This window comes from Chaetodon trifascialis, chromosome 5 (genome assembly GCF_039877785.1).
Source record: "Chaetodon trifascialis isolate fChaTrf1 chromosome 5, fChaTrf1.hap1, whole genome shotgun sequence".
NCBI lineage: Eukaryota > Metazoa > Chordata > Actinopteri > Chaetodontiformes > Chaetodontidae > Chaetodon > Chaetodon trifascialis.
This window is the reverse complement of record NC_092060.1, coordinates 30,662,180-30,689,040: the sequence shown is the minus strand read 5'-3', so window position 1 is coordinate 30,689,040 and position 26,861 is coordinate 30,662,180. Positions and strand designations below refer to the sequence as shown.

At 51.2% G+C, this 26,861-nt stretch overlaps 2 protein-coding genes across 4 annotated transcripts in view; one reads left to right on the top strand and one right to left on the bottom strand.

Moving 5' to 3' along the window:
• canx (calnexin) overlaps positions 1 to 26,861 on the top strand; it is a 283,863-nt gene that overhangs the window by 59,329 nt on the left and 197,673 nt on the right. The window lies entirely within an intron of this gene.
• LOC139331126 (transcription factor COE3-like) overlaps positions 1 to 26,861 on the bottom strand; it is a 100,077-nt gene that overhangs the window by 27,539 nt on the left and 45,677 nt on the right. For 2 of the 3 annotated variants that reach the window (XM_070962461.1, XM_070962459.1), the window contains exons 7-10: positions 5,148 to 5,229; positions 4,904 to 5,021; positions 1,233 to 1,366; positions 50 to 176 (exon numbers count right to left, since the gene is read on the bottom strand). In XM_070962461.1, the coding sequence (XP_070818562.1) occupies positions 50 to 176; positions 1,233 to 1,366; positions 4,904 to 5,021; positions 5,148 to 5,229 (461 nt within the window). The remainder of the gene's footprint in view (positions 1 to 49; positions 177 to 1,232; positions 1,367 to 4,903; positions 5,022 to 5,147; positions 5,230 to 26,861) is intronic. The other variant, XM_070962460.1, reaches the window with a different exon arrangement.

Below are 26,861 nucleotides of genomic sequence, written 5' to 3'. Positions count from 1 at the left end.
AGGACCGACGGACCATCAGATGTCAGCTGACGGTGTTGGTGGGTCTTACCAGTGTAGACGAAGCGTCCCGGCGCTCCTTTGCAGAACTGTTTGGATTTGTAGGACAGCGTGACCTCCACAACCCCGGGGATGTGACGAGGGGGAGTCTGGACCCGGATGGCGTGAGGGGTGATGAGCTGGAGGATGAAACAAACGCACACAGACAGACAGACAGACAGACAGACAGACAGACAGACAGACAGACAGACAGACAGACAGACAGCGTGAGAGCAGACAGAGGACAGACGGCCACATCAGAATCTTCCTGTTCATTAAGGAGACGTGTTATTGATCAGACACAGCTGATCTCTGATCAGCTTTAAACACTGCATCGTGACATCCAGGTGAGACCTTTTCTAAGTGCACGAGGCGTCCTGTGACCAAACCTTCAGCGTCCTCTCTGAAGACATTTGGACAGACAGTTAAAAACTGAAGCTCTCAGCGCTCAAACGGCGCCTCGGCTCCTTCTAACATTTACGCCTTCAGTCGTTTCTCAAAGCCAACAGGTGAGCTGTGACATCAGGCGGCCCGTCCAGGTGTTCCTGTGGAACATCTTACTCTGACATTTTCCTTCTGGAACAAACTTCGGGTGGAAAACAGTCGGACCGTCTTCCTGATCTGGGTCAGCCTGCCGTCTGCGTTCAGTCTGGGCTCTGGAGTCCGTCTGCTCGCCGCCAGACGCCGCTGATCAAAGCGAGGCGCTCCGTCAGCGGCGTGTGATGTGGAGGTATATCTGCCTGCCTCGCGCCTCCTTCCTCCTTCCCCGCCAGGTGTTCTGCTCTTCTGGACCCGCTTCAATATTTCATGGCGTGCCGTATGCGCAGCTCCTCCTGCACCTCCACACGCACCCAATCTGCATATTATTGGGGCCACGCAGAGCTGGAGGAGCGTCACGGCTACAGATACACATGCAGGTGTTTCTACGAGTGTGTGTGTGCGTGTGTGCGCGCGTGTGTGTGTGTGTGTGTGTGTGTGTGTGTGTGTGTGTGTGTGTGTGTGTGTGTGTGTGTGTGTGTGTGTGTGTGTGTGTGCGTGTGATGAAGATGGAGAACATGATGCTCGTCACCTGCAGCTGCTCTCAGACTCTCTGTGAAACTGCGTCTGTTTGATTCTTCTGATGAATTCAGTGCAAACGCTGCAGGTCACACCTGAACAACACCTGAAATGAACTCTGAACCATTCCTGAGTCTCACCTCGCTCCAGACCAGCATGGTGCCGAAGACCACCTGCAGGCCGTCGAAGAAGTTGTCCCCGATGAGGATGACGGTGGCCCCGCCGGTCGTCCAGCCCTCGCTCGGGCTGATGGCTTTGATGCAGGGCGTGGCTGCTTCGGAAACACAGGCCAGTGACACGGTTAGAAACACAGAGGGACGGAGACAGTCAGCCAGAGGAGGCTAACGGCTAACAGCTAACGGCTAACAGCTGAGTGAAAGGTCAGCAGAGGTCGATCTGAAGCATGAATCTTTCAGCTCTTATCTGCTGAGCTGAGCTAACAGCTAACAGCTAACAGCTAACAGCTAACAGCTCCAGTTCCAGCAGTTTGTTTCAGGTTCAGCTGACAGATCACATGACCTGCTTCGACCTTTGACCTCAAACACACGCTGACCCCTCAGACTTTCAGAACAAAGGTTTAACAAAGCTCTCAGTCACACTGTCCTTCATGCAGGACGGATCACCGGCAGCCCGTCAGGCCTCCACTCATACACGCAAAGTGATCGGTTTTTCCTCAGAGATCAATAAGCAGCTGCACATCAGCAGCGTCTCCGAGAAGACGAGACTGCAGCCCGGACAGAGTCCACAGAGTCAGACAGGCGGACGGACTCAGAGCTCCGCAGGTTTACAACCTTTTCCCGGAGCGAGAGCCTTTTACTGCGAGGATGATTTGATTCCAGTCAGAGTTTCCTTCAGTTCACTCCGACCTGATCGACGAAGACGGCTCAGAGTCTTCATGGCAGAGACCAGCTGTGAGCAGCACTGCTCCCTCTCAGCCATTGTTCTCTGAGCAGGAGCACATTCAGAGGAGCTCACTCTGTGTCCTGGTCCAGATCTGAGACCGTTTCATTTGTGCTCTGGAAACAAGAAGTCTGAATACTGGACTTTTTTTTTGTCTCGAAACTTCAGGACCCTTGCCCCCCCCCTCCAGATGAAATCAGGAGCAGCAGCAGAAGGTCGAGGCTGTTCAGCTCTGAGTGTCGATTGTCATCTGCTTATTAATTTCCTCCTTTTGTCACAGCAGTAAACAAACAGGGCAGCGGGCCTGAGAGGAGGAGGGGGTGCTGCTGCTGCTGGGGGGCCTTCCAATCAAAAGAATAGAGCACAAAGGCGAGGAGCAGGCGGTGGAAAGTTTTACCGAGGAGTCGGGGGGGTTGAGGTTGGGGACAAAGGCAGGAGCAGATGTTGGAGCTTTTATCGGCTCTAAAAACATCCCAGTCTGGACGAGATGAAAGGCCGCCGGCGCTCCTCTGCGGAAGGACAACAGGACTGTCTGTAAACAGCAGACCCCGTTTGGCCCCTGCAGGACACCGTACAGGCCCCGCAGAGCCGGCGCGCTTCTGTACGTGAATGTTTAAGCGCTGAGTTTTGTCACACAGGTGAGAAACAAGAGCGCCTCAGCCCGGTGAATGACACATCGGTGTCAAATAGCGTTTGTTTCATCCCTCTGGACGTGCCAGACGGGTGGGGTGTGCCGCACAAACGGCACAGGAAGAGATAAAAAAGCTGAAGAAATCACAGGAGGTCAGCTCACTCTGCTTTTCTTTGATCAACAACCTTATCCTGTCTGAAATACCCCGGTGTGATAAACACCACCCGCCTGGTGCTGCAAGTAGGTTAAACCTAACGAGACAGTTACATCATCTGCTCCTGGAACAGCCTCAAAACTCTAAAACAAGTCGAGGGAAACTGCAGAGGCAGTCGTTTGGGAGGTGGAAGAGGGAACACACGACAGCTGTTTGAAGTGAGACTGGTGGCAAACTGCTTTAAGGGTTCGTTTCGCTCTGTTGGACGTCCCAGAAGGGTGGGGCTTACCTCATAAGAGTAAATGATGAGTGTCAAGAAGGCAGAAGCGTAAAGTCGGTTCAGTCTACTTTCCTGTGGCTCAAACTTTTGTCTGATACTCTCGGATGCCCTGATACTGTAAGACCCACCCGTCTGGGGCTCCCAGCAGGATAAAACGAGCGGAAAACTTGCACCATCTCTGCTGGAAAAGTGTCAAACTTTAGTTTGGGGGAAGAGGAGTGAGGTGGTTTGAGAGGAGGACACAGTCTGACTGTTTTAAGTTTGTTTTACTCTGCTCCATGTCCCAGAGGGGTGGGAAGAGTTCGGCTAAGAGACGGGACAAATGTCTGCCAGTTAAGACAAAAGTGTCTCACAGTGAGAGTCGACTTTTTCATCACTAACATTTTATCGGATGCCTTAATACGGTGTTCCCACCCGTCTGGTGTTCCAGGTAGAATAAAACAAGCTAAACAGTTGAACTATCTAACCTGGAAAAACCTCAAACTGAAAAACAAGTTGGGGGAAACTGTGGGAGGACAAACAGACCCGTGGCTTGTTTTTCACTTCTGTATGTCCCAGGTGGGTGGTGTCTACCTCGCTGGATCAATCAGAATTGCCATGAAGTTTAGACAAAAGTGTTTCCACTTCTCTCTGACTTGACAGTTTCAAATGTCCTGCTGTGATAAGCTCCACCCACCTGGCATTCCAAGTAGGTTAAAACAAGCGACGCAGTTACAACATCTCTCCTGGAAGGGCCTCAAACTTTTACGTGAGTCGAGGGAAAGGGTTCAGTTTGGTGGCTGAGGCGCGCTGATGTCACATCTCAGTGGTCAGGATTTAAAACTACTTTTATGGTTTCTTTTAACTCTCTGGACGTGCCAGACAGGTGGAGTTTACCAGAAACCATGACACAATAAGTGAGGGTTGTTTGAGACGGATGCAGGACGTTTCTGAGATCAGGTGACTGACAGCTCATCGCATGCCTGTCTATCATAAACTCCACCCAGCCGGTGCTCCAAGTATGACAAAACAAACAGAGGACTTCTATAAAAGTCTCACAGTTTAAAGGAAAGGCGGTTTGGGCAGTTAGAAGTGAGATTCGCTGATCTGCTCCTGCTTATGGTGCGCGTCAAATAGTTTTAACAAACTGTTTGTTTTATCCTCCTGTAGGTGCCAGACGGGTGGGGCTTTCCACACAGGACAGAACGATGGATGCTGGGAGGGCGAGAAGAAGTTAATCTGACTCGATTCAGTTACTTTGTGAACACCCCAGAGCGGGATACGATAAGCCCCACCCGCCTGGCACTCCACGTAGGCCGAATCAAACGAGAGACTTATGTCACGGCTCCTGGAAGCGCCGCAGTGAGACCGCGGCTTTTATTGGAGCAGGACGGCAGAGAGGTATTAAAGTTTACGGCTTCAGAGGAAACGTTGCCGCTGCGCTCAGAGTCCAGTTTCACCGTGTCAACTTTATGTGGTCGCTGTGGACAGTGGAAGAACGGAGCGTTTGTTCGCCGTCCCCTCCCGACGGAGCAGGACGTCCAGCAGGAACACGGGCAGCAGCTGCAGGCTCTCACACGGGCTGCCGTCCCGCCATCCCGCCGTCCCACTGTCCCCCTGCTCAGCGTGTTAAACACTAAACAACTGGACTGTGTCTTCTGTCCTCTGTGGCTCAGAGACAGCAAATGTCTCTCATGCAGTCTGGTTACAAACGGCAGGTGAGGCCGTCCACCAGGCGGGGAGACGCCAATGAAAGACACTATCCAGGTGCATTATGGGAAACCTAACCTAACTCAACCCCACCCTTAGCAGCCCCCCCATCAAACCCGGGACGCTCCATGAGTCCGAACCCTGAGCGACGTCTAACCTTCAGAGGGGTCCAGGCGTCGGGCGCGGCGGCCATGTTTGGAGTTGTTGTGGACGAACATGTTGTCCGACACCGCCAACACGTGCCCGTCCACGTTGACTGTAGTGGAAACCACCACCTGCACACAGAGACAGCTGCAGGTCATTTACAGCGACGCCACGCCAGGCTTCACATGACGAATGATGGCAGACAGGAAGCGAGCGTGGACGCCGTCCCCGCCGTGCCAGGTGCGTGTGTCTCTTACCTGGAACCTCCGCATGTCCCGAGGGTTCCCTGCATTTTTCAGACAGTTCTGATTGCACTTGAGGAAGAACTTGAGGAAGAATCTGCAGAAGACACAAAGACAGAGAAGATCAGTCTCCATCAAATGATCCAGGACCAGAGGAAGCACATGACGGCGGCTCAGCGGGGCTTTACAGGAAGCCCACTGACGTCAGGCAGACACACACAAACAACAACAACAACAACAAACACAAACAGACTCAAAGACGGTGAAACAAAGTGTTTCTCTTCGTTCACGTGAGTCTGAAGATTAAAGTTTCAGAACATGTTTAAAAAGGCTGCAGTCAAAAATCACTGAGTACACACTGACACACACACACACACACACACACACACGCACACACACACACACACACACACACACAGACACACACACACACACACACACACACGCACACACGCACACACACACATTCTGTTTAATGTGTGATTGTTTGCAGATTCACTCATTTTTCATTCGAGGTGCGAACGTTAAACTGTGCTCCCTTCAGGTTCCACAGTTTGTGAAGGAATTCTCAGCGTCCTGCTCGTCTGTCCGCGGCGTGAACGAGCGTCTCGCCGTGTCCGTCCACGTGAACCGTTAGCGTCCATTAGACCCTTCTGTTTCCGTCTCCAGCTGTCAGCTCACGTTTCGTCTCTCAGCAGCAGATGAAATTATGTCTCCGCAGTGGCGTCTCCATAAAGACGCTGGACACTTCCTGCAGACTTATGGCGTCTCATTAGGCACCGCCTTTTGATTTTCCCTCGCGCGGTCCGATCCGCCGCGCGCTGATTTACGCTGGTTTTTACGGCAGCAGAGGGTATTGATTGGGGATGATATCAATGAGGATGGACTGTAATAACCTGCAGCTCTGCAGGAGGACAGCGGGGCGGGGGGGCGGGGGGGTCAGAATGGATTGCCACCTTAATGCATTTCCACCGCCGTGTAATCTGCGCTCATCCATCTCTCTGACCATAAGCCCCCCCCCCCTTTTAATTGCCACATTATCACAATAATAATCCGGGCAGTTAACAAGCGGCAAGGTCGCAGACAGACATGTCACATTAACCAGGGGATAACCTCGGCGAGCACCCGCCCCATCGCTCCTGAGCGAGGCATGCTGGGAGTGCGCGGGGAGGGGCCGGCGGATATCAGCGTGGGCTCTGTGAGGGCCGCATCGATTTCCACCTTAATAAGACAGTAACGGTGTCCTTAAAAACACACGGCGGGCTCAGATGAGGTGTCCCGCGGCATCGCCGCCACATCTGTGCCTCCAATCAGCTGACCCGCCATGGTGATGTCACTCAGGTGTTTTTAGTGCACTGAGAGCTGATGGATTATTAAGTTTAAGGGTTTTTAGAGGGTAAACACCCCTTAAGATCCCTTAAGATTAAGGAAAATAACATGAAACCCACACACAGAAAATCAATGTGTGTGTGTGTGTGTGTGTGTGTGTGTGTGTGTGTGTGTGTGTGTGTGTGTGTGTGTGTGTGTGTGTGATTGAAAGCTGATCTGCTGCTCTGATGTTCTTTACGACAGTGAACTGAACGACGTGGAGCTCCATTCAGATCAGAGCCGATACGATCAATACAAGCCTGAGACAAGAGGCAACGCAGTACACACAGTACACAGTACACACAGAGTACACACAGTACACACACTACACAGTACACACAGAGTACACACACTACACACAGAGTACACACACTACACACAGAGTACACACAGTACACACAGAGTACACACTACACACACTACACAGTACACACAGAGTACACACAGTACACACAGAGTACACACACAGTACACACAGAGTACACACAGTAACACAGAGTACACACTACACACACAGTACACACAGAGTACACACAGTACACACACTGCACACAGAGTACACACAGAGTACACACAGTACACACACTACACACAGAGTACACACAGAGTACACACTACACACACACTACACACAGAGTACACACAGAGTACACAGTACACACACAGTACACACAGTACACACACAGTACACACAGTACACACAGTACACACACAGTACACACACAGTACACACAGAGTACACAGAACACACACATTCATACAAGCTTCTCAGACCATGCGCACACACACATTGGAGTACACAGTGACACACACCTATATACACAAATACTGTATACACACACTACAAGGAAACACACAAATATATAAACAGATACACACAAACACACATGCAAGAAGCTGCTCTCTCACACACACACACACACACACACACACACACACACACACACACACACTACTCCACTTAAGTACCACTGAGGTATTTTATACTTGTACTGCAGTACACACATACGTCTAAGTACTCTGATATTTAGAGGTTCACCTGCTGCGGCACCACGGCCATGAACACTTGAACTATCGTGATGAACGCATGAACACACGAACTATCGTGATGAAGACATGAAGGTCAGCGCAGATGAAGCAGCTGCTCTGAGGAGGTGGAGGAGGTGGAGGAGGTGGAGGAGTCCTCATGTCTTTATTCACTCTGTGAAAGAGTTCGTTCTTGTGCTTTAAAGCTGTGTTTTCAGGATTTAGCCAGCAACACGAGCCCCAGGCTTTAGACACGACCGGAACAAATCTGAGTTCAGCCTGAGTTAATCCGAGCAGGCACCGAGGGGAGCGGGTCCACTGGCGAGGACGGGTCGCTGAGGACGGGCCAGCGAGGACGGGTCGCTGAGGACGGGCCAGCGAGGACGGGTCGCTGAGGACGGGCCAGCGAGGACAGCCGGATGTTTGCGGGGTCAAATGAGCGGAGTTCACATGTGAACGCCTTACAGCGGCTGATGGTGGCAGGATTCACTTCTGTCTGTAGAACCCAGAGAACCTAAAGAACCCAAAGATTCCAGAGAACGCAGAGAACGCAAAGAACCCAAAGAACCCAGAGAACCCAGAGAACCCAGAGAACCCAAAGAACAGAAAGAACCCAGAGAAGCAGAGCTTCTCTTCGTCTCACGTTCGTCTTCACCTTCGCTCAGAACACACGCAGGAACATGGTGGGTGGTGTAATCGTTCCTGTGGGACAGATTTAAAGCTAATTTAGCTCACATTGGGGGGGGGGGCGGGGGGGCTGACTTCAGCATTTTCACTGGCCACTCCAGATGATGTCACCCCGACCACACCCAGTGCACTATGGGAAGCAATTACATTGAGCTCATATTACAAGGCCCTGATGAACACACACACACACACACACACACACACACACACACACACACACACACACACACACACACACACACACACACACACACACACACACACACACACACACACACACACACACACACACACACACACACACACTCTCTCTCTCTCCCTGGAGTCTCTCACTTATTACGTTAGTCAAAGAAACAGAAGCAGAGAAAAATCAATATTTCAGCAGGAGTATTTTTAAAGCTGCCATGTTGCCGCCGCCGCCGCCGCTCGCCCTCACAGTTTGATGCTCTCTGTGAGAAGCCACCATGCCGCCCGCCGCTGCCAGTTTACCACCTGACCGCCCGGCGAGTCCGGGCCGGCATGCCGCCATCGACTCATCTCAGCGGTGACAAACTGAAATGAAGCACAAAGCAAGCGTGGCGAGCTGAGGCGGCCGCCGAGCCAACGACAATACGTCCTGGTGAAGCCGCTAACCGCCTCGCCGTCACATCTCGCCTGTTTGCAGCTAACGAACAAACCGCGGAGGATCGAGAAACAAAAGAGAGCGAAGAAGAAAGAGAGCGGCTCGCAGGCGGTTTGTGCTGCGAGAAACATCAGAAGAAGAAGAAGAAGGAGAAGGAGAAGAAGAAGGGGAGGCGTTGGTGGAAGCGTCGCCTCATTAGAAGGTCGAGTAAAGTCTAATATTGACTCTGCTGTGTTGTTGAAACACCCTCTTCAAATAATTACTGAGCAGCTCAGACGAAGCTCTGCTGCTAATGAGGATATGAAACAAGAGCAGCTCCCGCCATTAGCATCACATGATGATTCACTGGCCTCAGCCTCGGAGTGTGTGTGTTTGCTTTGTCTGGCCTTATTACAGCACATGAGCGTGCGTGTGTGTGTGTGTGTGCGTGTGGTGTGTGTGTGTGTGTGTGAGGGCCCTCCTTGGCTCTGCTACACGCCATCAATAATTCACAAGCCAAGATGGCAATTACAGGACCATGTACAATCAGACTAAATATTTGATGAGGCACTAAAACAGTCCCTGGAACAGATCTGCCTCTGTCTCTGTGTGTCTTTCAATGCCTCACACACACGCACGCACGCACGCACGCACGCACGCACGCACGCGCGCACACGCACACACACACACACACACACACACACACACACACACACACACAGCCTCTCGACTGTCTATTGTCACAACACATTAGGTCCTCGGTCCCTTATTCCCCAGACTTTGTGTTGACACGCAAAAGCAGTTTATTCTGCTAAAAGAGCCTCGTGAAATTCATTTGTTCCGTCTGAAATATTGAGCGCCGCCGCGTTCCACCGAGCAAGGCCGCGATTGGCCGGTCGGCCGCCCGGCATCCGTCTCTGGACCTAAAGCGACAGTGACGAGAGCCAATGAGGGAGGAGGTGTCGCATTAAGTATCTGAGGCTAATCAATCTGAATCGATCGCAATGAAAAGGAGATGATTGCATCCTCCTCCTGCTCCTCCTCCTCCTGCTCATCCTCCTCCTCCTCCTGCTCTTCCTCCTCCTCCTCCTCCTCCTGCTCTTCCTCCTCCTCCTCCTCCCCTGTGACTGGAGGAAGATTCTTCTCTTAAATTAAACATAATGTAACACAAAATCCACGAAGAAAGCTGAACGTGATGACTCCATCAGATCGATGGCTGACGACAAAATCTACAAACACACAAAGGCGTTTGTCTGCGGCCGACTGTGACATCATCGGGTTGTTGAGTCTGACTGCAACCATCCAATCACGTGCAGGGTGGGCAGGACCATGTCCTGCTCTGTCGCCTCATTGGCTCGTCATACGTGTTTCACTTTGAGCTTTCTGACTTTGTTCGACGGTTTTAGACGACCGTCGTGAACTTTAGTGTCAAGGTGTTTGTGATCACGTGATGGCGCCCTCCAGAGGAGGAGGTCACTTCCTGTTTCCTACCAACGGTCAGCATGGGCTTCTTTTAACATGGCCGCCATCGGTCAGCCACCTTTACCTGTTTCAAACCGAAGGTGAACACAGCGCTGTGACATCACAGCGCAGCTCACCTGTCAGCAGGGATCGAGAGGAGAGGAGCACAGGTAGAAGGTCACCTGGGCTGAAACACTATCCTACAGCTGTGCAGTACTCCAGTGCAGTACTGGAGTCTGTCTGTTACCTGTGCTGACTCAGCGTGACGGCGTTCAGAGCAGAAACAGAAACAGCAAAGTGGATCAGAGCGAGGACGACAGCAGAAACGTCTGAACACGAAAGAGCCGAAGATTCCTCTGTTTGTGTTCTGTTTCCTGTTCGCTGGAGGTGTGTGTGTGTGTGTGTGTGTGTGTGTGTGTGTGTGTGTGAGTCTGTGTGTGAGTCTGTGTGTGAGTCTGTGTGTGTGTGTGTGTGTGAGTCTGTGTGAGTCTGTGTGTGAGTCTGTGTGTGAGTCTGTGTGTGTGTGTGTGTGTGAGTCTGTGTGTGAGTGTGAGTCTGTGTGTGAGTGTGTGTGTGAGTCTGTGTGTGAGTCTGTGTGTGAGTCTGTGTGTGTGTGTGTGTGAGTCTGTGTGTGAGTGTGTGTGTGTGTGAGTGTGTGTGTGAGTCTGTGTGTGTGTGTGTGAGTCTGTGTGTGTGTGTGTGAGTCTGTGTGTGAGTCTGTGTGTGTGTGTATGTGTGTGTGTGTGTGTGTGTGTGTGTGTGTGTGTGTGTGTGTGTGTGTGTGTGTGTACAAATGTTGCAGAGATGTTGTGTGTGAAGAAACACATGCTGAGTTCCTGGAGCGCAGAGACGAACAGAACATCCCATAATTATTTCATACTGCTCAGAGAGAGAAACTGAAAAAAAGGAAATTTATGGTCGAGTGGAGCAGCTCTCCTTTACCCCACACACACACACACACACACACACACACACACACACACACACACTCTCCCACAGTGACCCAAAAATCAGCTGCTGGGACACAACTGTCCACAATGAACTGGACTTCAGTCTGAAGTGTGTCCCTGAAAGACACACACACACTCTCTCTCTCTCACACACACACACACACACACACACACACACACACACACAGAGTGAACTCCCAGTCCTCCTCAGCTGTATTTTGGCAGCGTTGTCATGACGATCAGCATATTTGTCTCTGCGATCGAAAAATCATCCGTGTGACGCAACATTGCAGCCGGAGTGTGTGTGCGTGTGTGAGTGCGTCTGCGTGCATGCGCACGCGCATGTGTGTGTGTGTGTGTGTGACATCATGACTTAGAAATGAGGTGGAAATCTGAGAAAGATCCAAAGTTCAGGGAAAAACATCGACGTGCATGTCTTCATGAAAACACAGTGAACACACAGTCCAGCCAATCACACGTCTGACAACACACACACACACACACACACTTCCCAGCCCAAACACACCCAGTACACTGTCTTCAACATAAACCATCTTCTGTGTGACCAGTATCACCAGCAACAGTGTTCCCTCCAGTAACTACCCAGTCCCCCCAGTCTATAAACATTTCGACCAGTTAGCGGACACTGCCCCCCTCGCCCAGTGGAGCAGCAGCCCCAGGGGATGATGGGAGTTGCAGTGCACGTGGCTCTGTCTGTGCGCAGCTTGGCAGCATATTGTGAAGCAGAGGGAGCGTCGAGCGAGCAGCTGCCGTCAGATAGAGCTCAACAGACACTGAGAACACGGGAGAGAGGCCTGGAAACAGCATGGAAACAACCTGGAAAACAGCCTGGAAACAGTCAGCGCTCCCAGGGGAGGGACAGCAGGCCTCCCTCTAAACTGACTGCACGGCCACACTCACACCTGACACCTGCAGGTTGATCCATTAAACATGCAAATATAATTGGTCGCTCTCAATCCAGAGGCCAGAAAACTCCAGGCAGCCTTCAAGGCTTTTCCAGGGTCTCCCAGGGAGCCTCAGGGGCAAAAAATGTTCTGTTCATAGAACCGAATTCAGCAGAAAGTAGTTGTAGAGAGAACAGCTGAGAGTCCACTTTAGCATTTCTTATGGCCTTCCCAGCTGCTAGCATTTGTTAGCAATTTTCTTTATTAGCCACTTTAGCATTTCTTATGGCCTTCCCAGCTGCTAGCATTTGTTAGCAATTTTCTTTATTAGCCACTTTAGCATTTGTTATGGCCTTCCCAGCTGCTAGCATTTGTTAGCAATTTTCTTTATTAGCCACTTTTGAGTTTGTGTTTGTTGGTGAGTTTCTGTTTTAGCCATGTTAGAAACTTTAACAGCCAATTTAGCATCTGTTAGAACTTCACTTTAACTTACTCTTTTACCCAAATTAGCATTTGCTAGCTAGTTAATTTAAAAATTAGTTTTGTAACTTCCTCTTTTAACCAAAATGAATTAGTGACATACTTTTTCAGGCATATTAGCATTTGTTAGCATCTTATGTTACCAAACTCACTTCTTGATAGCGACTCATTTTATCAACCAAGTTAGCATTTGTTAGCATCTTACTTTATAGGTCAAGTGAGGATGTTTGTGTTAAAAGCGACTGTTCAAACCTTTAATTGTGCTGAGAGTGTTTAACGTTACTGAACGTCAGCTTGGAGTAGAGTATATATATCGCAGTACTGTACTGTGACAGTACTTCCTCTGACGTGCACTGAAGCTGAACTTCATCAAAGACAAACAGAAGAAAAAGTGGAATGAGTCCGTTTTAATGTTTCTACACTTTTCTCGGTTCCCTCTGTGCTGTTTGTGTAAAATTAGATTTTAAATGCAACTTTTGGCTGAATTTTATCCGAGAACAGATTCCAGGAGACCAGCGAGGTTAAGAAATGCTTAATAAAGAGGTCAACAGCTAAAGTCTTTCCATGCAGCTCTCTGGGACTGAACTAATCAATGCTGGGCCTGAGGGTCAGAGTGAATCTGTGAGGGGTCAGAGGTCATCCACTACACATTTCCAGGAAATACTGGGGTCCTTAAAAAGCATCAGAATGTCATTGGAGCTTTTAATTTTTCACTCTGAACTCAAACTTTTGTAGCTGTGGTCCAGAATTCCAATGTGTCTCTGCAGACACGCTTGGATTTCATGTCCCATAATTCCCTGCTTCTCTTTTGTTTGTGTGTCTTTGTTTTGTCCTCCAGGTATCATCCAGATCCTGCACACACCTCGATATCATCTGAAACCTTCGCGGCAGCAGTCTTTCCTTCTTCATCCTCTGGACGGAGAGGATCCTCCAGCTTCTGCTCTGAAGAAATCCTCCTAAAGCCCAGCAGATAAAGTCCAAACTGCCTGAAGGTGAAAACTAAAAAAACTAAAAACCACTTCTTTCCTGAGAAGTTGACATTTCGGAGACGTGAGGTTTGACCTGAACTTCATCGTGGTCGAGCCGTTTGTGATGTCAAGGTGGCGCCTGACGTCAGGATGTCTGCTGTGAGGCGAGCAGCTCCAGCAAGAAGAAGAAGAAGCAGCCATGGATGTGAACGCATCACAGCGTTTGCTGAACAGGACGCTGTCCTGCAGGACCTGCTGTCTCGTCCTCTAAGGGACAGTCACGGCCGCTCTCCGCAGCTCATTTAAAGAAACATCTTCGTCTCAGTTTTCTGATTCATTCCACAAACGCGTCGTTCACGCCTGCTTGAGCTCTAAATTCTTCATACGAACCACATGATGAAATCATCGCCGTGCGTTCGAGCCGCTCGCGCTGCGGATGGATGTTCTTCGCTGCTGAAGTGCGTTTGCTCTGCGTTGGTCCATCACGACGTGCTCGGACAGGACGCCATTTTTATACTTTGACTGAGTACTTTCAGGCCATGCAGTACAGTTTGAAGTTCTCTGCGTGTTCTCCTGTTCCACTGCTTTCACTCACTTCAATACGTCACAAAGAAAAACACCAGAGCAGTCCTTTAAATACTGCACATACTTCAAATACCAAAGTACTACCACAAAGAAAAAAACAAGGCTGAATTAAAAGTGAAACTTTTCAAGGAACAGAAACTGCATCTGCTGCGACTACTAATACTACTACAGCATGTACTGCAACCACGGACTTTAACTAATTACTACGATTCCATTTTCCAGCTTCAGTACTATTACTACGTCCTCGTACTACCAGCAGCAGTAGTACTTCCAGGTGCGTGTGGACAAACTGCATCAGTACTTGTGAGACTACACTGGTAGTAGTATTAGTACTGTAAAGTGCAGCAGCACGCTGTGTGTCGTGGTGCTGCGTTCACAGTCAGACGTCTCTGTCGGATTTCTTGGCTTTGTTTCTGTGATCAGCAGATGGAGCGCTGGCTGATCGCTCTGACTGTGAATTATCATTCCAAACAGGCTCGGGGCGCCTCGTTCAGCCGCTGAGGTATTTAATTAAGTGTCTTACTGCTGATGGCTGAACGTCCAGCTTTATTGAACCAAAATTAAAGGAAAAAAAACGTGGACATTTGAATAAGCGCCCGGGGGCTGCCTCCAAACCATTTAATTTCAATATCTCTTCACGCCACTTTCACCTTTCCTGCTGCTGCTTCCGCTCAGAGCGAAGGAGAGAAAAACGCCGCCGTGCGTCACCTGAGCAGGACCCTCGCACATCCCATAATTACAAACACGAGGAAACCGAGAGTGTGACGAGCTTCACAAACGTTCGTCTCCGATCAGCCTCATTAAATCACACGTCACACTCACCTGCCTCCTTCAGCAGCCGTGTACGGAAGCCCGCAGCCGCCAAAACTCAAACAGTATCATCAAACCCTGAAGTTCACTTCGCTGCTTCGTTTCTGCTTTTTGAACATTTTCACAAAAACAAAGTTTGGATTTTAAAAACTTTGACTGTCAAACGTCCTGAGAGCAGAAGTCATTAATTATCTGACGTCATGACATCATCATGACATCGTTTGATTTGATGATTTTAGTTGGATTTTTCATTCTTTGGTTTCCTGTGACTCCTCTTCATCTGAACACCTGATCGATCAGGAGGAGGGGTTTAAAGTAGAAGTACGATTAGTTAGAAGTTCCACACACACACACACACACACACACACACACACACACACACACACACACACACACACACACACACACACACACACACACACACACACACACACACACACAGTGCTGATTGGTTGCTGATAAAGAGGAGGAATAATGATGCAAGCATTACAAAGTAAATGTAATTTATGCTCCTTTGAAGTCGGCGTCGACACCAAACCACATCGGACGAAGGGGCCGAATTATACACAAACACGCATGCACACACACACACACACACACACACGTGCACTCTCATGCACGCACGCACAGAAGGAGAAAGAGAAAGCTAGAGTTAATTGGCACAAACAGCTCGGAGAAAACAGGCTTTCTGTGGACGCTGTTTCGTGCCGAATCTCCTCTGCAGACTTCGGGTTTAGAGCTCGCTGCTATCCTCCATCTGTTTGGCGGCGGCTCCACTCCGCTGCGCTGCGCTGGGACCAGCGGTCAGCAGCAAGGTGAAGCCAGCCGCACCATCTGGCCTGACCTTGGGCCGCGCTCGGCACCGCGGCGGTCCGAGTATCTGAGGCAGGATTTGAAGCCTCGTCCTGTTAAAGCGACGCGTTCTGTCTGCAGCGTCGGCGCCGTTTCATCGTGTTTTTAAGGGCTGGACGTTGGTTTCGGAGCAGACGTGAAGCGGCTTCTGTCTCACTGTCTGAAAACTGTTAAAAAACCTTCAGTCACTCACTAAAGTTTGACGTCCCTCCTCTGAACGTAACACGCCGCCGCTGAAAGTAGTCCCACTGTCTCCTCTGTCTGTGGATCAAATCTACAGTCAGCAGCTGTTTGAGGACATCATGAAGCTTTTCAGTCATTCAGGACTGTTTGGCTGCTGACACGTCCACGTCCTGTGTGAGACGTTCTGCAGGCGGAGGTGTTTAAAATGAGCTGATCTCAGGTCTGTGATCGACGCTCACGTCTTTAATATTCAGCCCAGAACAAGAAAACGTTCAAGCTTCTGTCTCTGGTACAAAATGGACATCAGGGCTGCGTCTCCTCTCTTGGCTGTCAGTACTCGCTGCAGCTGCTCGGACAAAGTACTGCTGGAAGTACTGCGAGTACAGCTGGGGCGCACTGCCTCATCGTGACCTTGACCTTTGACCTTCATACATGTGTCACAGCACCAAACTGAAGTAAAAACACAAAGTTTACGATTCGGAACGGCCGCCAAGAATTTGGACAAGCGCTGCTCAGCTGTTCAGTGGACGTGAGGCGTCTTCTGTGGCGCAAAGGATTGTGGGTCAGAGCAGGCTCTCAGAGCGGACGCAGGAGGACGTGTGAGACTGAGCTGAGCGGGGACACACTGCACGTCTCCCTGACACACTGGTGAACAGTGTGCGTCACACAAATTCGTCCCACCTGCAAATGAAGCTGAGCGGGACATGTCCTCCCAAAGACAAAGACAGAGCGGTCCACAGCGTTTAAACCAGATCTGACCTCAGATCAGCCGTGACCACACGTCAAACTACCCCTCGATCTGGATTTATGTCACTTTAAAACAGTTTGTCTATTTTTTCTCTTCGGTCCGTTATGTCCCTGAGAGACAGAGACACCTCGTCCACACAGCAGACTGATGTCAGCGTCCATCTTTTCATATTTCCAGCCTGCTGTAAGCAGATCACCGATGAAATCACTCACAGATAATGGCATCCAGACGGCCGAGAGACACAGAGACACAGAGAGAGAGAGAGACAATGAGAGGAGAGAGAGAGACACAGAGAGAGAGAGAGAGACAGAGAGACAGAGACAGAGAGAGAGAGAGAGAGAGAGACACACACACACACAGAGAGAGAGAGAGAGACAGAGAGACACACAGAGAGAGAGAGGGACAATGAGAGGAGAGAGAGAGACAGAGAGACAGAGAGAGAGACACAGAGACAGAGAGAGAGAGAGGGACAATGAGAGGAGAGAGAGAGAGAGAGAGAGAGAGAGAGAGAGAGAGAGAGAGAGAGAGAGACACAGAGACAGAGACAGAGACAGAGAAAGACAATGAGAGGATAGACATAGAGAGAGAGAGAGAGAGAGAGAGAGAGAGAGAGAGAGAGAGAGAGAGAGAGAGAGGGATAGAGGGACAATGAGAGGATAGAGACAGAGAGAGACAGAGATTCCTCCAGTGTCTCATCTGCTCAGGAAATAAAGGCAGTCACAGTATCTGAGGACGGATACTGACGTCCTGGTATTTCCCAGGAATTCTCTCCAAAATCTGCTTCCTGTTCCCTGGAAAAAACACCTGAGGCGTCCAACTGTGTGTGCGTGTGCGTGTGCGTGTGTGTGTGTGTGTGTGTGTGTGTGTGTGTGTGTGTGTGTGTGTGTGTGTGTGCATGTGCGTGTGTGTGTGTGTGTGTGTGCGTGGCTGTTCGTTTCTTTCCCTCCACTGCACAAAAACATGAACAGCGCCTCCTTCAAGGACTGTAGGAAACCAGCAGGTCCACCAAAGATAAAGTAACGCCTTAATGCTGAGTGACAGACCGGCGTGTTGCATTCACTGACCACCGCCTGCACCCACAGACAGTGAACACAGCAGAGTGTTAAACGTGTTTCTGCCGGTTTGTGAACGCTGAGCTCCACCATCAGTGCTGCTGACCTCAGATCAGCTCAGAGAGCAGCGTCCAACAGACTGACGCGTCCTCAAACACCCACAGAGCACCGAGCCACAACAAGACCAGAGGACACACTGAGTCAGCCTCAGCAGACGAGGAGACGAGGAGACAAGGAGAGGAGACAAGGATGTCAGAGCTGCTGGGAAATCCAGACTCGAGGATCAAGCAGCCAGCAATGAAACAAGGCATCATGGGAAATGAAGGCTGCCTGTTAGTTCACCTGCAGCGTCTGTTGTCCCTCTGCAGGTGACTCACTTCCTGTTTACATCACAAAAGTTCAAACATCATCAACTTCCTGTCGTCTTGACAGAAGACAGAAGCAGACGAGTGTGACGGTCAGCGTAGAGGCGTGACCTCAGACTGAGAGCTCAAGACGAACCAATCAGTGACAGAAACACAGCTTCCTGTTTACACTCAGCAGCCAATGAGCAGCGACGTGACGTCATCAAGTCACAAACGCTGTTCACAGGTGTTCTGCTGACCCGCTGCCAGGTCACACACACACACACACACACACACACACACACACACAGAGCTGACACCCTAGTGACCCCCCCCGCCCTGGTCACCTGGTCCAGGTCCTGCAGGTCTGGATCTGGATGTCTCTTCTCCTGCGATCCAGCGGCGCCTCTAAACGTCTCGTCAACATGTTTAATCAAATTAGCGCGCAGCCAAAAATTGACGCTTTTCATTAATTATACAGGATAACTCTAATTGCAAATTCAAATGTATTCTCTGGGAACAGAAGGTGTTCAGTAATATTTCAGGGAATTTGCATATTAAATGGGGGTCGCTCTGCATTATGTATGCTAATGTATGCGCATTGTCTTTATTTTTACCGTGCGGGCCATATGTGCGGCTGCCTGCCTGAGCAGGTGAAAACAGTCCTGAGTGTTTCATTTAGCCCAACAAACGCCGCCAGGGCGCGTGTCAGGTGCTGTACGGTCCGCGTCAATCTCTGCTCCCGCTCCTCTTCCTCTGTGTTATTTTCTACTTCCTGGCCTCGGCTGTGATTCGCGGCGCCGCCGCAGCTTCCCGTCGCCGCTTTGCTGTCGTTTTCACGGCTCTTTTGGCTGCCAGCAGCCGCTCATGACACTGCACCGTCAGCGCGAACAGAGGGCAGGAGTGTTACACAGCGTGAAACAAACGCACCTCGACCACCGCCACCTGCACGCCGCCGCCAACGCCAGCCGCCAGCAAACACACAGTGCTACTGCAGACACACACACACTGCAAACACACACACCTACTGCATACACACGCTGCATACACACACTGCAAACACACACTGCAAACACACACTGCTAACATACACGCTTTTACAGCAGACACACAGTGAGCTGCAGTGTGTGTTTGACGTGTGTGTTTGACGTGTGTGTGTACGGAGGCCAAAGACGGTAAAACAGGTGATGTGAGAAAAGAGGGCGTGGTCAGATCTGCTGACACATGTTTCAGGTACGAGAAGAACGGAGTCCAGACTTTAAGTCAAGAGTAAAATGTTGGTGTCAAAGTCAAAATAAGGAGGTGCGTCATCAGAATGGTTCCTCAGTGAGACTCATCAGAGGACGTCAGACTGCCGTCATCGCTGCCGTCGTTAACGTGTGATGAACTTTAAAGTTTAAAGTAAATTAGAATCAAAGGTTTGAGGCGCCCAGCGAAAGTCAGACAAAACGATGCGTTCAAAGATCGTTTTAAAGAAACCTTCCTCCTACAGCCAGAAACCAGAGAGCTGCTCACCTGGAAAGACTTCAACACGTCTGACTGAGGGGAGCGGGGGGAGGATGGGGGAGCGGGGGGAGGATGGGGGAGCAGGGGGAGGACGGGGGGAGGGAGGACAGGGGGAGGCGCGCCCGAGGAGAAAGACTACAAAGCTGATTTGTAGCCTTTGAGATAATCGGCGTCATTAAATTTGTAGGCCGTTTTCTCTGGATCGCTTTTAGACAATCGAGTCGTTTTAATGTTGGAGGAGCCGCCCGGTGCTCCGACCTGCTCCATCCTCCCGCTGGAGGAGATCAAAGCTCCACTCCTCCGTCGGCGGGCCAACAATGGCCTGCGTTTGGAAAAATTGAGCATCATTTACACAGATTAGAGTTTCTGTTTGAACTGGCGTCAGACATTAGAGGGAATAGCAAAGCTGCAGCCTACAGGTGAGAAAAGCAACACTTCCCTCTTTAACCGAACGCACCGCGGGCCGGGACTTCAATGTTTGATAAGACGGGAACACCTCCACGGCGGCGGCGGCGGCGCAGAGCGCGCGGCGGCTCAGACAGGCAGCCAAACTCTGCTCAGATCAAATCTTCATCCACACGCTTCACATCCACGCTTCCCCGACGGCGGCTCCCGCCTCCCCGCACGACCGCGCCGCCCGACACTTCCCCCGAAGCTTCGGCGGCGTTTTGCGAGGTGTTAACACGACGCAGGATCAGAGAGGAGGGGTTGTGAGGAAGAGGAGGAGGGGGAGGGGGAGTCCTGAGGAAAAATAAAGATTAATTAAAAAGCAGCCGAGTGTGAGCGAGCGCCGTGACACGTTAGAGGACCGAGTCACTTAATGAACTGAGATCACAGCTCCGCCTCCTCCTCAGAGACAGGGTTTATTAGGCCAACACACACACACACACACACACACACACACACACACACACACACACACGCACCTCTGCACTGCAGAGCTTTAACTGCTTTCTGTCCTGATTCTGATTTTCTGAATGACTCATGAAAACAAAATGTTTCAAAGTTTGTAACGAAGAAGAAAAACATGGCGCTCACTTCCCTCAGGTCACATGACCACAAAGAGAGAGACAGACAGAGCGGGACAGAGACAGAGAGAGACAGAGGGCGCGCAGCCAGCTCGACCGTCGACCGTCCCTCAGTGGGACGGTGCGACCTGGCAGTCGATGGCGAGGCGGGTTGCTTTGGCCCGCAGAGAAGAACCGAGCCGGCCAAAGAAGAGCACACCAAGGACACAACCAGCCCCCTGGAGCAGACCTGGACCAGACCGAGACCAGACCTGGACCAGGGACGACCAGCCTGAGCCAACCTGGACTGAGCCAGGAACAGAAGTCACACTTTATCCGAGAAAACGTCCCTGACAGACGAGGACACACACACCTCCAGGCGTCACACGATGTCACGCATTCACCCGTTTCATCTGTCTTTGTCTCACAACGTTCGTACGTTTACTGGACAGGAAGTCCCTCCCTCATCGGGTCGTCTTCAGTGCTTCCTGCTGCAGACTCGCTGCACACACGCACACGCACACGCACACACACACACACACACACACACACACACACACACACACACACACACACACAGGACAACGATGTGGTTTCTGTGGCTTAATGAAGACGTCAGTGGACTGAAGAGTGACAGGCCCATCAGCACGTGGGCAGAGCGGGCATAAACAGAGCCTCGGGCCCCCAGGGGCCTCACAAAGGTGTCAGCTGCTCTGTGATTTGATAAGGAGCGTCTCTAAAGTCCAGCGTCCACTCCTGCAGTCAAACCTCGTCCGTGTCAAATGAGGACTTTAACATCTTCATCGTCTTCCTCTGAGCTCACAACGCAACGGGGGGGCTTCAGGGACCACGCAGAGCGCACAGAGGGAGCTGGGGGGTCAGCAGAGAGACCGCCAGCGGGTGGATCTGTCCACGCCGACCATCAGCTCACTTTACAGGCGCCGATCACGTGACGCCTTCATGACCTGCAGTTTGTCAAATTAGCTGAACAGCAGAAACACACTGAGTTACACAGCGAGAGCCAATAAAAGGCTCCGGCTCATTAACTCTCTTTTATCTCTGTTTACACACATCACCCCCCCTCAGTGAAGTCCCATAATTCATTGTTGCTGTTGCTGCAGCCAATAAAATCAGCCTCTGAGTCTGAGCTGAAATAAAAGCACTGATCACTGCATCGGACGTCGCTTTAATGAAGGACTGACGTTTCATCAGGTCAACACGTCAATGTGTCCGAGACAGCAAGCGGCAGACCTGAGGACGCTCCCATCAGCCTCAGCTGGACTTTGTGTTTACTGCTAATTAGCTGCTGTTAGCATTCTGATGTTAGCATTTAGCTCAAGGCAGCGCTGTGTGTCAGTGTGGCCTCACAGAGCCGCTGCACACCAGAAACCTGTGCAGGTATGAACCAATGAGCTGCTCAGGTTTGGCAGGCAGACGCTAACCAGCCAATCGCCTCTGGAGTTCACGCTCAGCTCTGCTGCCTGGACTTCTTTTATTAATGAAGATCCACTTTCCTTCGATCACAACCAGTTTGGACTTTGGCCGCTTGTCTTCAAATGTTCTGTCCTCTGTCCTCTGTCCTCCAGTCGTGTTTCAGACCAGCTCAATGTTTCTGCTCGTCTCGGCTCTGAGAGAACAGGAAGCAGTTTGAGGACAGGATCCGACCACTGACTGGTTTCTGGGTCTGAGCTGCTGCTGCTGCTGACAGTTTGTGTAAAGGTGAAGAGGTCACCAGTGGGGGGGGGGTGCTGTGTGAGAGAGGAGAGAGGGGGGTTGTGGGATTGGACGGGCGGTGCAACATCTGTACTCAGCTGGAAGAAATGAGGTTTCCCAAGAGAAACTCCCATCATCCACTTCCTCCCCCCCACCCACTGCAGCCAGATCCCCCCCCCCCTCGCTCTCTGGCTTTAAATAGAGAACATATGTCGCTCTATCACCGACCGGAAGCTGCACATCATGGATCATAAAGTTGGTGGAAGCTGCAAACCTCCGAGGATCAGTTAGAGACGAGTCAAACGCTGCAGCTTCGTGTTCAGCAGCTCCACAGACACAGAGACAGGAAGCAACGACAACAAAGACGCGTGAAACGACCTCCAAACAGGAAGTGACAGCGGACATGACGCCCACCTGCAGGAGGTTCAGGTGTGTTTCAGCATCTGACCCCAAGCCAGTGACCAAAGCGTTCAACGCCCAGATTAAGACCCTATGAAGTCCCTATGGTAAACATGAAGCTAGCTGACTAGCTTAGCTTAGCTTAGCATAAAGACTGGAAACAGCTGACTGGTTTTTGTACAAATGAAACCAACAGGAAGAACCAGGGAGCTTTACAGGTTTTGGTCAGTCTTTATGCTAAGCTAAATTAAGCTAAGCGAAGCAGCTGATGGCTGTGGCTTCATATTCACAGCACTGACACGATGAGGTCACTTCACCAGAGCGTTGAAGAAACAAGTGAAGCAGGAAGTCGAAGAAGACAAAGAGTAAGAAAGTCTATGTAACACGTCCCATCAGTGTAGAGCAGGACGAAGACACAACATGTCCCCCAGAAAAGGAGGACAGGAGGAAAGTCTCTCAAACAGAAATACTCAAGTTAGAAGGACAGACCCGGACTGAACTGAACTGGACTGAGGTGGACTGGAGGGCTGAGGTGGACTGAAGTGGACTGAGGTGGACTGGAGGGCTGAGGTGGACTGAAGTGGACTGAGGTGGACTGGAGGGCTGAGGTGGACTGGAGGGCTGAGGTGGACTGAAGTGGACTGAGGTGGACTGGAGGGCTGAGGTGGACTCAGGCAGTCTGCAGACTGAAACCTGCTGCAGGTTGGGTGGAAAACCAGAGCGGGTCAAGACAAGGTCAACACTGATCTGCATACACCGGTGCAGCGCTCAAAAAGGTCCCCCGAGAAACAGCTGGAGGACGGCTGCGTGTCCTCCTGCTGGAAACTGGAGCAGAAAACACTTTTATGGAAACACGTTTGTGCAGAAAGAAAAAAGGACTCTGACGGTCCAGAACAGAAACCAGTTATTTACGACAACGCGCGTCCTGATTGGACGTTTCTCTTCTTCTCTCCTGAACGTGGAGTAACGGAGCTCCTTCAGTCCAACAGGAGAAGATGACGGGAGGCGTCTCTGAGTGGCAGACACACAGGTGTTCCCCCTTAGTGAGGGGCACTGAGGGGGGAGTTCAGGAGGTCCACAGGGGGGGTTTGGAGAGTCGGGGGGCTCCAAATGTCGCGCAGAGATTTGTGACACGAAGCAGAGAAGAAGAACACAGAGAGCCTGTGAACGCAGCTCATCCACCCTGCTCAGAGCAGACACTGAACAACTGCACTGGAACAAATAAGAGCAAGAATAAGAACAATAATAATTAGAACAATAAGAATGATAGGCCTTCAGTGTACTAATACCACACTGGACTCTGATCCAGGTAAAAGTACTGTGTTGACAATGTTTATGCAGTAAACGTATGTGAGTATAATCAGAAAAATGTACTTTATTAAAAGTACTAAATGGTGAGAAACAGCCACTGTGAGCGTTTGACAGACTCGACATTGGTCCAGAGGAAAGAAAGACACACAGACAGACAGGTGAGAGACAGACAGGTGAGAGACAGACAGGTGAGAGACAGACAGGTGATCAGAGAGACTGACCCTCAGTCCCCAGTCAGTCACACACACTTCATTACTGTCAACAGCAGGAATCAAACACTCGGCCGACATTGAGTGGCTATCACTCACAGCTGAGTGTGTGTATGTGTGTGTGTGTGTGTGTGTGTGTGTGTGTGTGTGTGACTGACAGGTGCAGGGAGCTAACACTGTGAGTGCATTAATTAATGACTGACGGCTAAACAGCCACAGCAGTAATAACAGTTAAGCCTGCCGGCACTCGGGGGGCCACACGGACTCCGATCGATGGATCAATGCTTGTACTCTCACACACGCACGCACACGCACGCACACGCACGCACACACACGCACACGCGGTCGAGTCTATCATTCTCACTTCCTGTATGCACACCTGCGCGCGCACACACACACCTGCTCTCGAACTGGGTGGCCCGGCGCCCCCGGCTCGGCTCGATTTTAACGGACACGGAGCCTCCAGAGGGGGGAGGAGGAGGAGGAGAGCTCCAGCACTCACTTTGTCTTAGTCTCCTTCGCTCACTCCATCTTTTTCCCAGCATCCTCCAGCCGGGGCCGAGATGAGCTAATTAAAGGGTGACCGTGCGGCGGGTGGATCTGGGGGTCTTTGATTGGAGCATCAGGTTTGGTTTTGACAGGTGGGATTAGCGAGGTGTGATTAGGGAGACGGACCACGTAGAAAAAGCTAAGCCCCGCTGTAGAGCGGGAGAGGGAGCGCCGAGCATGCTGGGAGAGAAAACACAGAGGGAACCCCCCCCCCCCGACCCCCCCCCCCCCCCCCCACATACACACTGCAGCCCCCTGGTTCACTGGATTCGTTCAGTCGGCCTCATTTCACTTCACGTCAACACTGAAGATGAAAAACTGTCTGAACATAAATAAGAATAAAGAACAGCAGCAGCCTTTTCTTTGTTTCAGGCACCTGAAATATTGGCTGACTGTCTGAGAGACAGACTGTCTGTCCCGTCCTGTCCCGTCCTGTCCTGTCTGTCCATGACCCCCATCGCTCTCTGAATTTCTGGAATCAGCACATTTCACTTCACGTTTTTTGGCGTCTTCTCGACTTCTTCTTCACAGTGTTTTGCCGTGTGGTCAATCTGGTTTAAAATTCACCACCAGGAGGTTTGCTGCTATAAAAGCTGCTCGTGTATGTAAAGCAAATATGTCCCATCCCGCTTCCCGTACACTCAGCTGTAAAGGAGCCTTTAGTGTCCAGCTGCTGGACGTCTGCGCGGTTTATCACCGGCAGAGGAAGAGGATGGAGGTGACTTCACCGCCGAGGTTAAGCTATACGAGTTTAAACAATAGAAAGAGGGAAGGAAGGAAAGGAGGAGGAGGAGGAGGAGGAGGAGGAGGAGGAGGAGGAGTGGAACGGGGGTTTATGAGGGAGAGGGGAGTTTTGGCAGAGTGGAGTCTTCGCTCGGCTGGTGGCGGCGTGAAGCGGACTCAGGGGCGTTCTTACCGAGCTGCCGTTAGGCGTTAAATGAACACCTGGCCACTGAGTCTCAGGCCGGGATGCTGGGTGATGAAGAGGAGGAAGAGGAGGAGGAGGAGGAGGAGGAGGAGGAAGAGGAGGTTTTAGTCTGCAGATGGGGAGGGATAAGCTTCACAGGAGGCTCCTGATGGTCAATGTAGGAGTCTTAATAAACTAATATGGGCCGACTGCTCTGTGTGTGTGTGTGTGTGTGTGTGTGTGTGTGTGTGTGTGTGTGTGTGTGTGGCGTGTGTGTGTGTGTGTGTGTGTGTGTGGGCGTGTGCTGCTGCCTCCTGCTGCTGTTTCCTGTGCGCACATGTGACGAACACGTGATCCATACAGACGCTTCACTGACAGTCAGACTCCCAGTTTGTTGTTCCATTACAACCACAGCGACTGACCAGGTGAGCCTGGACCTGCTGATCCTGCTGGACCTGCTGGACCTGCTGGACCTGCTGGACCTGTTGGGGTCCCTGGAGGTCTGAGGCCAGACCCTGATCTGATTACCTGCCCGGCCCGTAAGCAGCCAAAGAGCGTTTTTATGAGCGAGCTGTGATTTAAAAAGTCTCCTTCATCGTTCAGGTTCACGAGAGGTGGTGTTAAACTGCACCCCTCCACCCGCCTGCCTCTGCAGGTCTGTGTGGGTCTGCGTCAGGCCTACACCTGCACCTGCACCTGCACCTGCACCTGTACCTCCACCTGCACCTGCACCTGTACCTCCACCTGCACCTGTACCTCCACCTGCACCTGTGCCTGTACCTCCACCTGCACCTGCACCTGTACCTCCACCTGCACCTGTGCCTGTACCTCCACCTGCACCTGTGCCTGTACCTCCACCTGCACCTGGACCTGCACCTGTACAGCAGCAGAGAGGTTGATGGAGATCCAACCCCCACATTTCCTCCACCCAAAGACGAGAAGCAGACTCAGTGTTGATCCTCTGTCTGCATGTCCTGGTCCTGGTGGTGGGACCAGCCGAGCGTCCTCTGTGGACAGACGTTCCGTATGTGCTGGCGGTGGGCTCACGGTGGTGCTGACGGGGTCTTCAGCTCGGTCGTAAACTCGATGTGACGTCAGGAGTTGGGCC